Source organism: Henckelia pumila, chromosome 1 (assembly GCF_033568475.1).
Source record: "Henckelia pumila isolate YLH828 chromosome 1, ASM3356847v2, whole genome shotgun sequence".
Classification (NCBI taxonomy): Eukaryota; Viridiplantae; Streptophyta; class Magnoliopsida; order Lamiales; family Gesneriaceae; genus Henckelia; species Henckelia pumila.
The window spans coordinates 91,397,823-91,410,804 of record NC_133120.1 but is presented as its reverse complement, the minus strand read 5'-3'; the positions used below and the strand labels follow the sequence as shown (position 1 = coordinate 91,410,804).

The 12,982-nt window shown below is 40.0% G+C and overlaps 1 protein-coding gene across 1 annotated transcript; it reads left to right on the top strand.

The window, feature by feature from the left end:
- The first annotated feature begins 384 nt into the window (after positions 1-384).
- Positions 385-1,467, top strand: LOC140868546 (ATP-dependent DNA helicase PIF1-like). Its single transcript, XM_073272926.1, has one exon. It carries the CDS (start codon positions 385-387, stop codon positions 1,465-1,467), a length of 1,083 nt encoding a protein of 360 aa, XP_073129027.1.
- Positions 1,468-12,982: the final 11,515 nt, after the last annotated feature.

Genomic DNA, 12,982 nt, shown 5'->3' with positions numbered 1-12,982 from the left:
GAATTGCAGACAGGATTAGCGAATCAAATTCGTTATTCTCTTCGCAGAAAACTTCTGATAGATTTTTCTAGTGCAATCTATCAGAGGGATTAAACCTCCATTCGTGGACCTGATTGAAGGAAAGCTTGTTCATCAGTTCCAGGGAGATACAAGAAGCGCAGAGAAATCTGTGTGGTGTCCAATAATCTCGCTTCGAGATTGAAGGTAAAATTTAATAATAGTTATTTAATTTTACACACACAAATAATTTAATCGTATGGTTGATACCCACACTATGGAATTGTTCCATACTAAAAATTTTAAACTTCCGCTGCACCGGGTATCAATCGTGATTGATCTGAACGCCGCGCACTCCAACATCTAAATGAGGCCGTTGATTTTCATATGCCTTATGCTTTGCGGAGATTATTTGCGACGATACTTGTGCACTCCCAACCATCTGATGTTCGTCGATTATGGGATTCTTTTTGCCACCATCTGTCCGAAGATTTTGGAAGGAGTGGTCTCGTCGATGAATTGGAAATAATGAGTCAGACACTCCAATCCATTAGTGATTTCTTGGAAAGTATGGGTAAAAATGCGAGTATGTATGATTTACCCAAACTAACAATGGTCTCAAAACATCGTGATTTGTTGAAGTCCAGGGAAGTGATAGAAGAACAATATGTCCCAATACCTGCAACTGATTTGGATGCTCACCATCATCTTAATCATGCTCAAACGTTAGCTTACGACATGATCATGGATTGTATTGATCGAAACTCTGGTGGATTATTCTTTGTAAATGGACCTGGAGGGACTGGCAAAACTTACTTATATCGTGCTATACTCGCAACCGTTCGTTCACGAGGAATCATTGCTCTTGCCATTGCTACATCTGGTGTCGCAGCTTCTATCCTACCAGGCGGCCGAACAGCGCACTCGCGCTTTAAAATCCCAATTGAGCTGCATGAAAATAGTTATTGCACTATCTCAAAACAAAGCGGTCTTGGTAATCTGCTACGCCTAACCAGACTTGTTGTTTGGGATGAAGCTCCGATGTGCAGACGCTATGCAATCGAAGCTGTTGACCGTACTTTTCAAGACCTTGTTGGTAATAAGGAACCGTTTGGTGGAAAAGTTGTGTTGTTAGGCGGCGATTTTATGCAAGTTCTTCCTGTTATTCCTAAAGCAACAATTGAAGAAACTATCGATGGGAGCCTTATTCGATCATATTTGTTTCCACGTATGAAAGTCATTCTTCTACATGAAAATATGCGAGCGAAAAATGATCATGTTTTCTGCGAGTTCTTGCTCAGGATGGGTGCAGGGGTAGAGCTTGTAGATGTCAATGGAAATATCAAGCTCCCAACACAGATGGTAACTAAAGTTTGTGAAGGAGACATTGAGGCATTAGAAAATAAATTGATTGAACATGTGTACGAAGGATTATATGAGAATTATCTTTCATCACTGAAACGACCCTAACTCTCTAAATGTAAATAAATATGCGGAAATTTTTTTTTTTATTACACTTACTAAGTAAAAATATGTACATACATGCCCATACATATATGCACAGAATAAATAGATTTAAAAATAAATAACTTAAATAAAAATGCAACCTTTAATAAATTAAATATCTGAGTCAAACATTTAATAAAATACTAACATAAGCAAAATAAATAAAATTTGCATGCACTGAAAATATTTAAATAAAATGAGTAATAATATCCACCACTGAAAATAAATAAAATGAATGACATGATAAAAATATTCAAAACATGCATATAGACTCAGACAACGGTCACGGGGTTACTGCATGTCCGCTCATAGGTCCTCGCCGCCGGTGGGTACTACGTCTTCCTCTACGTACTCACCTGCACCATATCAGTGTAGTGAGCCTAGAGGCCCAACATGCTAACATAACAAGGGTTTAAAATAATTTAAATCACTTTAATACTAATACATAACATATACATGAATGAGCATGCTTAAAAATATCATGAACATAACATAAACTTAAATTAAACTTGAATATCATAAAAATACATAAACATTGTTGAACAAAGTATTTTCTAACATCGAAAGGTCGTCTCCATAGTGTAACCATACATACATTAAATACTGATCAGCGTGGTAAACCAACGTACGTGGCGGTGACGAATCACCTCTTAAATTGGCAGTAAACTGCCTTTCAATAGTTCACATATGGGGACGAATCCCCCTTAAATTGTCACACTACTTCAACTTCCAACATAAAATTATTTTCTTTTGCTCAACCTTAAACATTAAATCATGCATGAAAATTATTTCATTAATGCATGTACTTAAATAAAATGTGTGTCCTTCATATATATTTAATTTAATTTCATACTAACATATAAATATTAAAAATAACTTCCATGCATAAAAATAATTAAATATATATTCAGGACACATGCAATTTTTCATGGGTTGTACTGAACTGCTGGCCCTAACACTCAAGCCCATTTTCTTAAATTCTGGTCCATTAACACTGAGACTGGCCCATTAACAAACTTAAGTCCAAAAATACATTTCTAAGCCCAATTTACTTATTCAAGCTCATTAATGCATTCCTGGCCCAATAACAACCTATTCTGGCCCAATGGGCCCAAAAGCCCAAAGACTGGCCCAATAACTTCCATGGGCCCCCAAGCCCATAAAAATTATTGGACTAACTTAATTAAATTTAGATAAACTCAAAAAAATGATTAATTTAACCCAAAATAATTAAATGGAACCCAATTAAATTTTCGGATTTAATTAGACACATTAAACACTTAAACTTAAATAATATCTTAAAAATAAAGAATACCCGAGCCCGTCTAACTTAACCCGGACCCGGACCAACCCGAATTGACCCACTACTTTTCAGACCCGACCCAGTCCCTTGACCCGACCGGATCAGCCCCCAAAGCTCAAACCCGATCACCCTCTTCCCTGCACTGCTGCGGCCACGAGCAGCTGCAAAGAACACCGGCGGCCGCCCTGCTCCGGCCACCCACTGGCCAGAGAACCACACCTAGGACCTAGCCCACATCTAGACGTTTCCAACAAGCTAAACACCGACCAAAACCATGATCTATAGCTCTCAAACAAAGCTCTGCACCGGAGCTGTTCCCAAATCGCGTGCAGGTAGGAGCAGTGGCAGCGTTTTCGATTGTGCCACTCGCTCCAACCACCAAAAATCGTGAAACCACTTGCAAAACTTAGCCAACATCTAGGGGTTTCCAATGCAACAAACCTTACCCAAAACCATGCCCGGAGGAGGGAGAACGAATCATTCTCCCACAGCCCCAAAACCTGCTCGAGCCACCCATGACAGAATTCGATTTGTTTCGTTCCAGCCCTTCTCCAACCTTAACCGATCGACTAGCCCAAGTCTAGGGACCCTAGGACATCCATGAATCTTGGCCTAGCAGCCATACACGCCCATGCTAAAATAAAAATGTGAGATGATGAAAAAAAAACCCAAGAAAACCATGCGCTTACAAACAAAAGTTCGAAAATTCAATCCATGTTTGTGCAAGACTTTGATCGAAAATTCTCCTGATGCAAACACACACATACAAATATACTTACTGAAAAGGTGCGAAATAAAGGAAGGAAACATGCCTTGCACCGTTAAAAGAAGAGGTAGGAGCGTGTAGAACGAATCCGGGACGACGGGACGACGAACAACCTTGAAGCTTCGAAAAAAAAACGTCTATGGAGCCTTAGGCTTGCTGATCGATGAATGGAGAAGGAGAAGAGTGGAGGAGAAAACTGATGGAGGCGGCTAGGTTTTAATGTAGGGTAGAAAATTTGTTTTTGATTTAATTAGAATATAGGGTAATTAAAATATTAATAAGGGTTTTAAATATACAATATATATAACTTAAAAACTCTAAATAATAAGTACAATCTGATAACTAACTTAAAAATTCCGAAATAATTATTTTAGGGAATTTTAAAGGTAATTAAAAGTCAATATTTTGGCTAAATTTGGATAAAAAAGGACTCCTAAAATTATATAAAATTAAATACTGAAAATTTTGAGGAGATAAAACTCAAAATAATATTTTTGGGCTCTTAAAAGGCTCATGAAATAAATTGGATATAAAGTTGTCATCTCGTCCGTCCACGGTCCCGTCTACGCGATAAAATAATTAAATTTTCATAAATCATGAAAAATCACTAATTATGGGTTAAATGCTTAAAAATAACTTAAAGCATGCACAAAAAATTTCACATAATTATTTAACCCATAATCTAAAATTCTAAATAAATAAATTTTCTAATTATGCATGCGAATTTACGTATTAAAAATACCGGGTGTTACAATTCTCCCCCCCTTAAATTGGATTTCGTCCTCGAAATTAAAGTACTTACCCGAACAACTCCGGGAAACGAGTCCTCATCTCTGCCTCGGTCTCCCAGGTAGCTTCCTCCTCTGAGTGATTCAGCCACTGGACTCTGACCATCGGTATGACCTGCGTCCTCAATCTGCGCTCCTCCCTAGCCAAGATCCGTATAGGCCTCTCCTCAAATGCTAACTCCGGTGTCAACTGAAGAGGCTCAAAATCCAACACATGTGACGGGTTCGAGATGTATCTTCGAAGCATGGATACATGGAATACATTGTGCACTGCCGCTAGCCCTGGTGGTAGAGCTAAACGGTAGGCCAACGTGTCAACTCTCTCCAAGATCTCGAATGACCCTATATATCTAGGGTTAATCTTGCCTCTCCGGCCAAATCGCACTACTCCCTTCATAGGTGACACTCTCAGAAACACGTGATCACCTACTGCGAACTCCAAATCTCGTCGTCGAGTATCTGCATAACTCTTCTGACGACTCTGAGCAGTCCTCATTCGATCCCGAATCTGAGTCATAATGTCAGCTGTCTGCTGCACGATCTCTGGACCAAGTAAAATCTTCTCACCAACCTCATCCCAATGCACAGGAGATCTGCACCTCCTCCCGTACAATGCTGCATAAGGAGCCATACCTATAGATGACTGAAAACTGTTGTTCTAGGTAAACTCCACTAATGGCAGTCTAGTCTCCCACGAGCCCTGAAAGTCGATGACACAAGTTCTCAGTAGATCCTCGAGAACCTGGATCACTCTCTCAGACTGACCATCTGTCTGGGGAAGGAACGCTGTACTGAACAAAAGTCTAGTCCCCAATGCAGTGTGCAAACTCTTCCAAAACGCAGACGTAAATTTCGGATCTCTGTCTGATACTATCGACACTGGGATGCCATGCAGTCTAACAATCTCCTTGATGTAAAGCTCTGCATACTTTGTCAACGAGTAAGTAGTCCTCACCGGCAAGAAATGAGCTGACTTGGTGAGTCTATCCACGATCACCCAAATAGCTGTGCAACCTCTAGCACTCCTCGGTAAACCAACTACAAAGTCCATCGTAATGTTCTCCCATTTTCATTTCGGAATAGGAAGAGGTCTAAGAAGTCCTGCTGGATGCTGATGCTCAGCCTTGACCTGCTGACAAGTCAAACACTCTGACACAACTCTCCCGATGTCTCTCTTCATCCCGGGCCACCAATACAATAGCTGCAAATCTCGGTACATCTTCGTACTTCCGGGGTGAATGGAGTACGGAGATGTGTGAGTCTCTGCTAGAATCTCAGCTCTCAACTGATCGACGTTCGGTACCCACATCCTACCACGGTACTGAATAATGCCATCCACAACTGTATACAGAAGACCACCCTTGGCCTCATCTCTCTGTCTCCAACGCTGCAACTCCTCATCAGTAGACTGTCCCTCTCTGATCCGATCCCGTAAAATCGGCTGCACCGTCAACACTGACAAGCTCGGTGCATGACCACTCGAGTAAAACTCCAAATCAAACCTCTGAATCTCACTCTGCAGTGGTAACTGCACTGACAAACACGATACCACTGACGACTTCCGACTCAAAGCATCGGCCACTACATTAGCTTTACCCGGATGGTAGCTAATGTCACAGTCGTAATCCTTAACCAACTCCAACCATCTCCGTTGCCTCATGTTCAATTCCTTCTGAGTGAAGAAGTACTTGAGGCTCTTGTGATCAGTGAAAATCTTGCACTTCTCGCCATACAGATAGTGCCTCCAGATTTTCAAAGCGAAGACCACTGCTGCTAACTCCAAATCATGTGTCGGGTAGTTCTGCTCGTGAATCTTCAACTGCCTCGACGCATAAGCAATAACCTTACCACACTGCATAAGTACTGTGCCTAAACCTAGCTTAGACGCGTCGGTGTACACTACTAACTCCTCATGTGGTACTGTCACCGCTAACACCGGTGCAGTAGTCAGTGCTTCCTTCAGCTGATCGAAGCTCCTCTGACAGTCTGAGCTCCAAATAAACTGTTGGAAAACTGTGTTCAGATCAATTAGAATTGATACCCGGTGCAGCGGAAGTTTAAAAATTTTATTTTATTAATATGGAACGATTCCATATCTGGGTATCAAAACTTTACGATTAAATTTGTGTAAGTAAAACAAATAATCACTATTAAATATTTTACCTTGAAATCTCAAAGCGAGATTATGGACACCAACAGAATTTAATCTGCTCTTGTTGTATATCCCAGGAACTGATGAACGGACGTTTCTTCAATCAGGTCCCCGAATAGAAAACAAAACCCTCTGAATGAATGCACTAGAAATCAATCAGAAGTTTGCGTAGAGAATAAACAGATATGATCTGTTAATTCAGATTGTAATTTTTCACAAAAACACAACCCGAATTTTCTTCAAAAGGGACAGAGGATTTCGAAAATTCCCTTGAATAATATAGGCTGAAATTCGAAAATTGCAAGACTGAATTCACACCAAATTTTTGAACACTGCAGTCCTATTTATAGATAATTTCTAGACTGGATTAAGTTATAATTATATTTGGACTCTAACTCCTTAGGGCCCATAATCCATAACTTAAGCCCAACAAGCCAAGCCCGTTGTTATAGAAATTAATATAAAATTCATCGTGACTCCAATTGATAAACTGACTTCACCAATGTGCACGGAAACCATTTCTGCATCTTTTAGAGTCAAGATAATTTTTCTGAATCCGAATTCAGTGATTTCCAAAAATGTCCATCCCTATGTCATTTTAGGAAATTCCACTTCCTTTAGTTAAGAAGTCCAACTTCTCTTTCATTAAATTTAACTCTTTAAATTTAACAATCTCTACGGGGTTTTAGTAATCCATTACTTGTGTAACCCTCAATGGTTCAGGAATACAGCTAGCCGTGGGCTCACAACTCCTTGTGACTCGGAACAACAATTTCCGACTTACCCATCGAATCATGGTAAGAGCGCCTAGCAACATCGCCCCATGATTCCCTAGGTATTACTGATAGTGCCTGCAAGAACCAGTAGATTTTGTTTAGCGTACAGTACGGTCCCTTCATCCATATATCCCGATCGAATCAATAACCATTGGTATATCGAGAGCCGTTCGAGATTCGATAACTATGCATAACATCTTGGAGATCTATTAGTGACATCGCATGTGTTACTAGAAACACCAAGTAACCTAAAACACATCATGTACTCTGGCCAGAGATTCGTCACACTAATATCTCCTCAGATCGCATAGGATATCCACACTCGCAAGTATGTGGTGAATCCTTGACAACAAAGAATTGACTCCTATATGTGTCGTAACTGTACCCAATCCTGACACCTGATGACCCCAATAGAGTTGGTAAACGAGTCAAAGTACAGTACTAGCATATAGAGTCTCAATGATGTTTCAAGTAATAAGGACTAATGGTGTACAACCAAAACCGCGGACTTTATCCACTCGATAAGTGATAACCACTTGGAAAGTCCGAATAGGGTAGTTCGATCATTCATCATATGAATATCCATTTGCATGCTTTGAACATCTCTATGTTCCATACCAATGAAACGTGGTACTCGGCATCGCAAATTCTAGTCTCAATCTCGAGCGATCCTTATCCTTATTTGCGGACGGCTCAATTGACTAGGAACAGTTTAGAATATACAGTGAATATAAGATGTGTTTCATGATAGCCATCCCCATGTGCTACCACATCTTACATACACTATAGTATATTCAAGGTCTTTATCAAAACAACAATAGTATATCATAATATAACAATATGAAGAAAGATAAAGTCAATGCCATTATAAAAGTGTAAATTATATTAAACAAAAGATTGTTTTACATAGAGTCATAAAAGCCCTTAGCCACAAGTTGGCTAACCGGGCACCCACTCTTTCAATCTCTCACTTGTCCTAAAGCCAACTAGTCATACTACGTAATCTCATTGTTTCGCGATGTTTGTCAAACAATGTTCCTGGCAAGGGCTTAGTAAGCGAATCAGCGATATTGTCTGTAGAGGTCACTCTCTCAACACTGATATCTCCTCTTTCCATGATCTCCCGGATGATGTGGTATTTCCTCAGTACGTTTTTGGTCTTTTGATAAGACCTTGGTTCCTTTACCTGAGCAACGGCACCCGTGTTGTCACAGTACACCGGGACTGGACCAACAGCTTCAGGAATTACACCCAACTCTTGGATGAATTTCCTTATCCAAACCGCCTCTTTAGCAGCAGCTGATGCTGCAATGTATAATTCTTCTTCCTCGGGCAATTATTTCACAAAGAAAAATCGAAATTTTTAACCAAAGGAAGAAATTATAAAATACTAGGGGTAAGATATACCGGTGATCAAGGAGGTGTCTGGGTCTGCCTCCTCTGCCTGCATAACGAACACTCTACCAGCAGTGTTCTTCTTCCTCGGGCAATTAGCTATCTGGTGCCCCGGCTCTCTATAGTGGAAACAAATTCCTGCTCCCATAAGACAAGGTCCCGAATGCATCTTCTGACACTTCGAGCTAGTAGGAAAACCTCCAGTATTAGGGACCCCGCCCCTCGGCTGCTGTGGCCTCTGCTGCTGCGGCTTCTGCTGCTGGTTCGGGCCCTTAGACGGCCCAGTATACTGCTTCTTCGCAGGAGGCTGCGAAGATGGTCGCTGAAATCCAGGCTGATTCTGTTTCTTCCCCTGCTGCTCTCGCTGTATCTCTCTCCTACCCTCCTCTGACCTCAGTGCTCTACTAACTGCCGCCTCATATGTAGCGACGTCCATCATACATACGTCATGCTTAATATCCGCCTTCAGTCCCTCCACAAACTGCCTCATCTTCTCCGGTGGACTGTCTGCAATCAGAGGCACAAAATGACAGCCCCTCTCGAACTGTCTCACATACTCAACCACTGACCTGTCCCCCTGTCGGAGACTCATAAACTCCTGGATCATGCGACTGCGCACATCCTCCGTGAAATACTTGGCGTAGAAGATACGCCTAAACTACGCCCAAGTCAATGTAGGAAGATGTACTCCCCTAGCAGCACCCTCCCACCAAAGAGCTGCATCTCCCCTCATCATATACGTCGCACAGTTCACCCTGTCGGCGTCAGTAATCCCCATGTATGCAAAGATGGCCTCCAAAGAACGAATCCACCCCTCAGCCACCAATGGATCGGTGGTACCAGTGAACTCCTTCGGCCCCTTCTTCTGGAACCGCTCATCTACGTCCTCCTCGTGAGACAGTCTAGGATGTGCAGCCTGCTGCTCCAACAGAGCAGTAATCCCTGCCATCATATTAGCATTGGCATGTTCCAATGCTGCAAGAGGGTTCTGCGGAGGTGGAGGTGGAGATTCCCCACGTCTGTTCATAGGTCTCGGAGGCATTCTGCACCACCACACATTTCTTTACGTAAATCACCATGCATAACTAAGTGTTTTAACATTAATGCTAACTTAAATTCTTAAAATTAAATCATGTTATAAACACTTAAAACTTACAGACCGGTAGCGTGGATTTCTGAGCTCGCATAGCAGTAATGACCCCTCCAAGGATCGTGCTTTGATACCAACTAAAACGACCCTAACTCTCTAAATGTAAATAAATATGCGAAATTTTTTTTTTATTACATTTACTAAGTAAAAATATTTACATACATGCCCATACATATATGCACAGAATAAATAGATTTAAAAATAAATAACTTAAATAAAAATGCAACCTTTAATAAATTAAATATCTGAGTCAAACATTTAATAAAATACTAACATAAGCAAAATAAATAAAATTTGCATGCACTGAAAATATTTAAATAAAATGAGTAATAATATCCACCACTGAAAATAAATAAAATGTATGACATGATAAAAATATTCAAAACATGCATATAGACTCAGACAACGGTCACGGGGTTACTGCATGTCCGCTCATAGGTCCTCGCCGCCGGTGGGTACTACGTCTTCCTCTACGTACTCACCTGCACCATATCAGTGTAGTGAGCCTAGAGGCCCAACATGCTAACATAACAAGGGTTTAAAATAATTTAAATCACTTTAATACTAATACATAACATATACATGAATGAGCATGCTTAAAAATATCATGAACATAACATAAACTTAAATTAAACTTGAATATCATAATAATACATAAACATTGTTGAGCAAAGTATTTTTTAACATCGAAAGGTCGTCTCCATAGTATAACCATACATACATTAAATACTGATCAGCGTGGTAAACCAACGTACGTGGCGGTGACAAATCACCTCTTAAATTGGCAGTAAACTGCCCTTCAATAGTTCACATATGGGGACGAATCCCCCTTAAATTGTCACACTACTTCAACTTCCAACATAAAATTATTTTCTTTTGCTCAACCTTAAACATTAAATCATGCATGAAAATTATTTCATGAATGCATGTACTTAAATAAAATGTGTGTCCTTCATATATATTTAATTTAATTTCATACTAACATATAAATATTAAAAATAACTTCCATGCATAAAAATAATTAAATATATATTCAGGACACATGCAATTTTTCATGGGTTGTACTGAACTGCTGGCCCTAACACTCAAGCCCATTTTCTTAAATTCTGGCCCATTAACACTGAGACTGGCCCATTAACAAACTTAAGTCCAAAAATACATTTCTAAGCCCAATTTACTTATTCAAGCCCATTAATGCATTCCTGGCCCAATAACAATCTATTCTGGCCCAATGGGCCCAAAAGCCCAAAGAATGGCTCAATAACTTCCATGGGCCCCCAAGCCCATAAAAATTATTGGACTAACTTAATTAAATTTAGATAAACTCAAAAAAATGATTAATTTAACCCAAAATAATTAAATGGAACCCAATTAAATTTTGGGATTTAATTAGGCCCATTAAACACTTAAACTTAAATAATATCTTAAAAATAAAGAATACCCGAGCCCGTCTAACTTAACCTGGACCCGGACCAACCCGACTTGACCCACTACTTTCCAGACCCGACCCAGTCCCTTGACCCGACCGGATCAGCCCCCAAAGCTCAAACCCGATCACCCTCTTCCCTGCACTACTGCGGCCACGAGCAGCTGCAAAGAACATCGGCGGCCGCCCTGCTCTGGCCACCCATCGGCCGGAGAACCACACCTAGGACCTAGCCCACATCTAGACATTTCCAACAAGCTAAACACCGACCAAAACCATGACCTATAGCTCTCAAACAAAGCTCTGCACCGGAGCTGTTCCCAAATCGCATGCAGGTAGGAGCAGTGGCAGCGTTTTCGATCGTGCCACTCACTCCGACCACCAAAAATCATGAAACCACTTGCAAAACTTAGCCAACATCTAGGGGTTTCCAATGCAACAAACCTTACCCAAAACCATGCCCGGAGGAGGGAGAACGAAGCATTCTCCCACAGCCCCAGAACCTGCGCGAGCCACCCATGACAGAATTCGATTTGTTTCATTCCAGCCCTTCTCCAACCTTAACCGATCGACTAGCCCAAGTCTAGGGACCCTAGGACATCCATGAATCTTGGCCTAGCAGCCATACACGCCCATGCTAAAATAAAAACGTGAGATGATGAAAAAAAAAACCCAAGCAAACCATGCGCTTACAAACAAAAGTTCGAAAATTCAATCCATGTTTGTGCAAGACTTTGATCGAAAATTCTCCTGATGCAAACACACACATACAAATATACTTACTGAAAAGGTGCAAAATAAAGGAAGGAAACATGCCTTGCACCATTTAAAGAAGAGGTAGGAGCGTGTAGAACGAATCTGGAACGACGGGACGACGAACAACCTTGAAGCTTCGAAAAAAAAACGTCTATGGAGCCTTAGGCTTGCTGATCGATGAATGGAGAAGGAGAAGAGTGGAGGAGAAAACAGATGGAGGCGGCTAGGTTTTAATGTAGGGTAGAAATTTTGTTTTTGATTTAATTAGAATATAGGGTAATTAAAATATTAATAAGGGTTTTAAATATACAATATATATAACTTAAAAACTCTAAATAATAAGTACAATCTGATAACTAACTTAAAAATCCCGAAATAATTATTTTAGGGAATTTTAAAGGTAATTAAAAGTCAATATTTTGGCTAAATTTGGATAAAAAAAGGACTCCTAAAATTATATAAAATTAAATACTGAAAATTTTGAGGAGATAAAACTCAAAATAATATTTTTGGGCTCTTAAAAGGCTCATGAAATAAATTGGATAGAAAGTTGTCATCTCGTCCGTCCACGGTCCCGTCTACGCGATAAAATAATTAAATTTCCATAAATCATGAAAAATCACAAATTATGGGTTAAATGCTTAAAAATAACTTAAAACATGCACAAAAAATTTCACATAATTATTTAACCCATAATCTAAAATTCTAAATAAATAAATTTCCTAATTATGCATGCGAATTTACGTATTAAAAATACCGGGTGTTACAAACTTAATGACCGAGAGAGCAATTTTATCAACGAAAAATACCTATGTCGATACGTTGAATGAAAAGATTATAGCATTATTTCCAAGAGATGCTGTGGAATTTCTGAGCTTTGATGAGGCAATTGATGACACACATAATTATTATCCAGAGGAGTTCTTAAATGGGCTAACACCTAATGGTTTGCCTCCTCACCGAATGG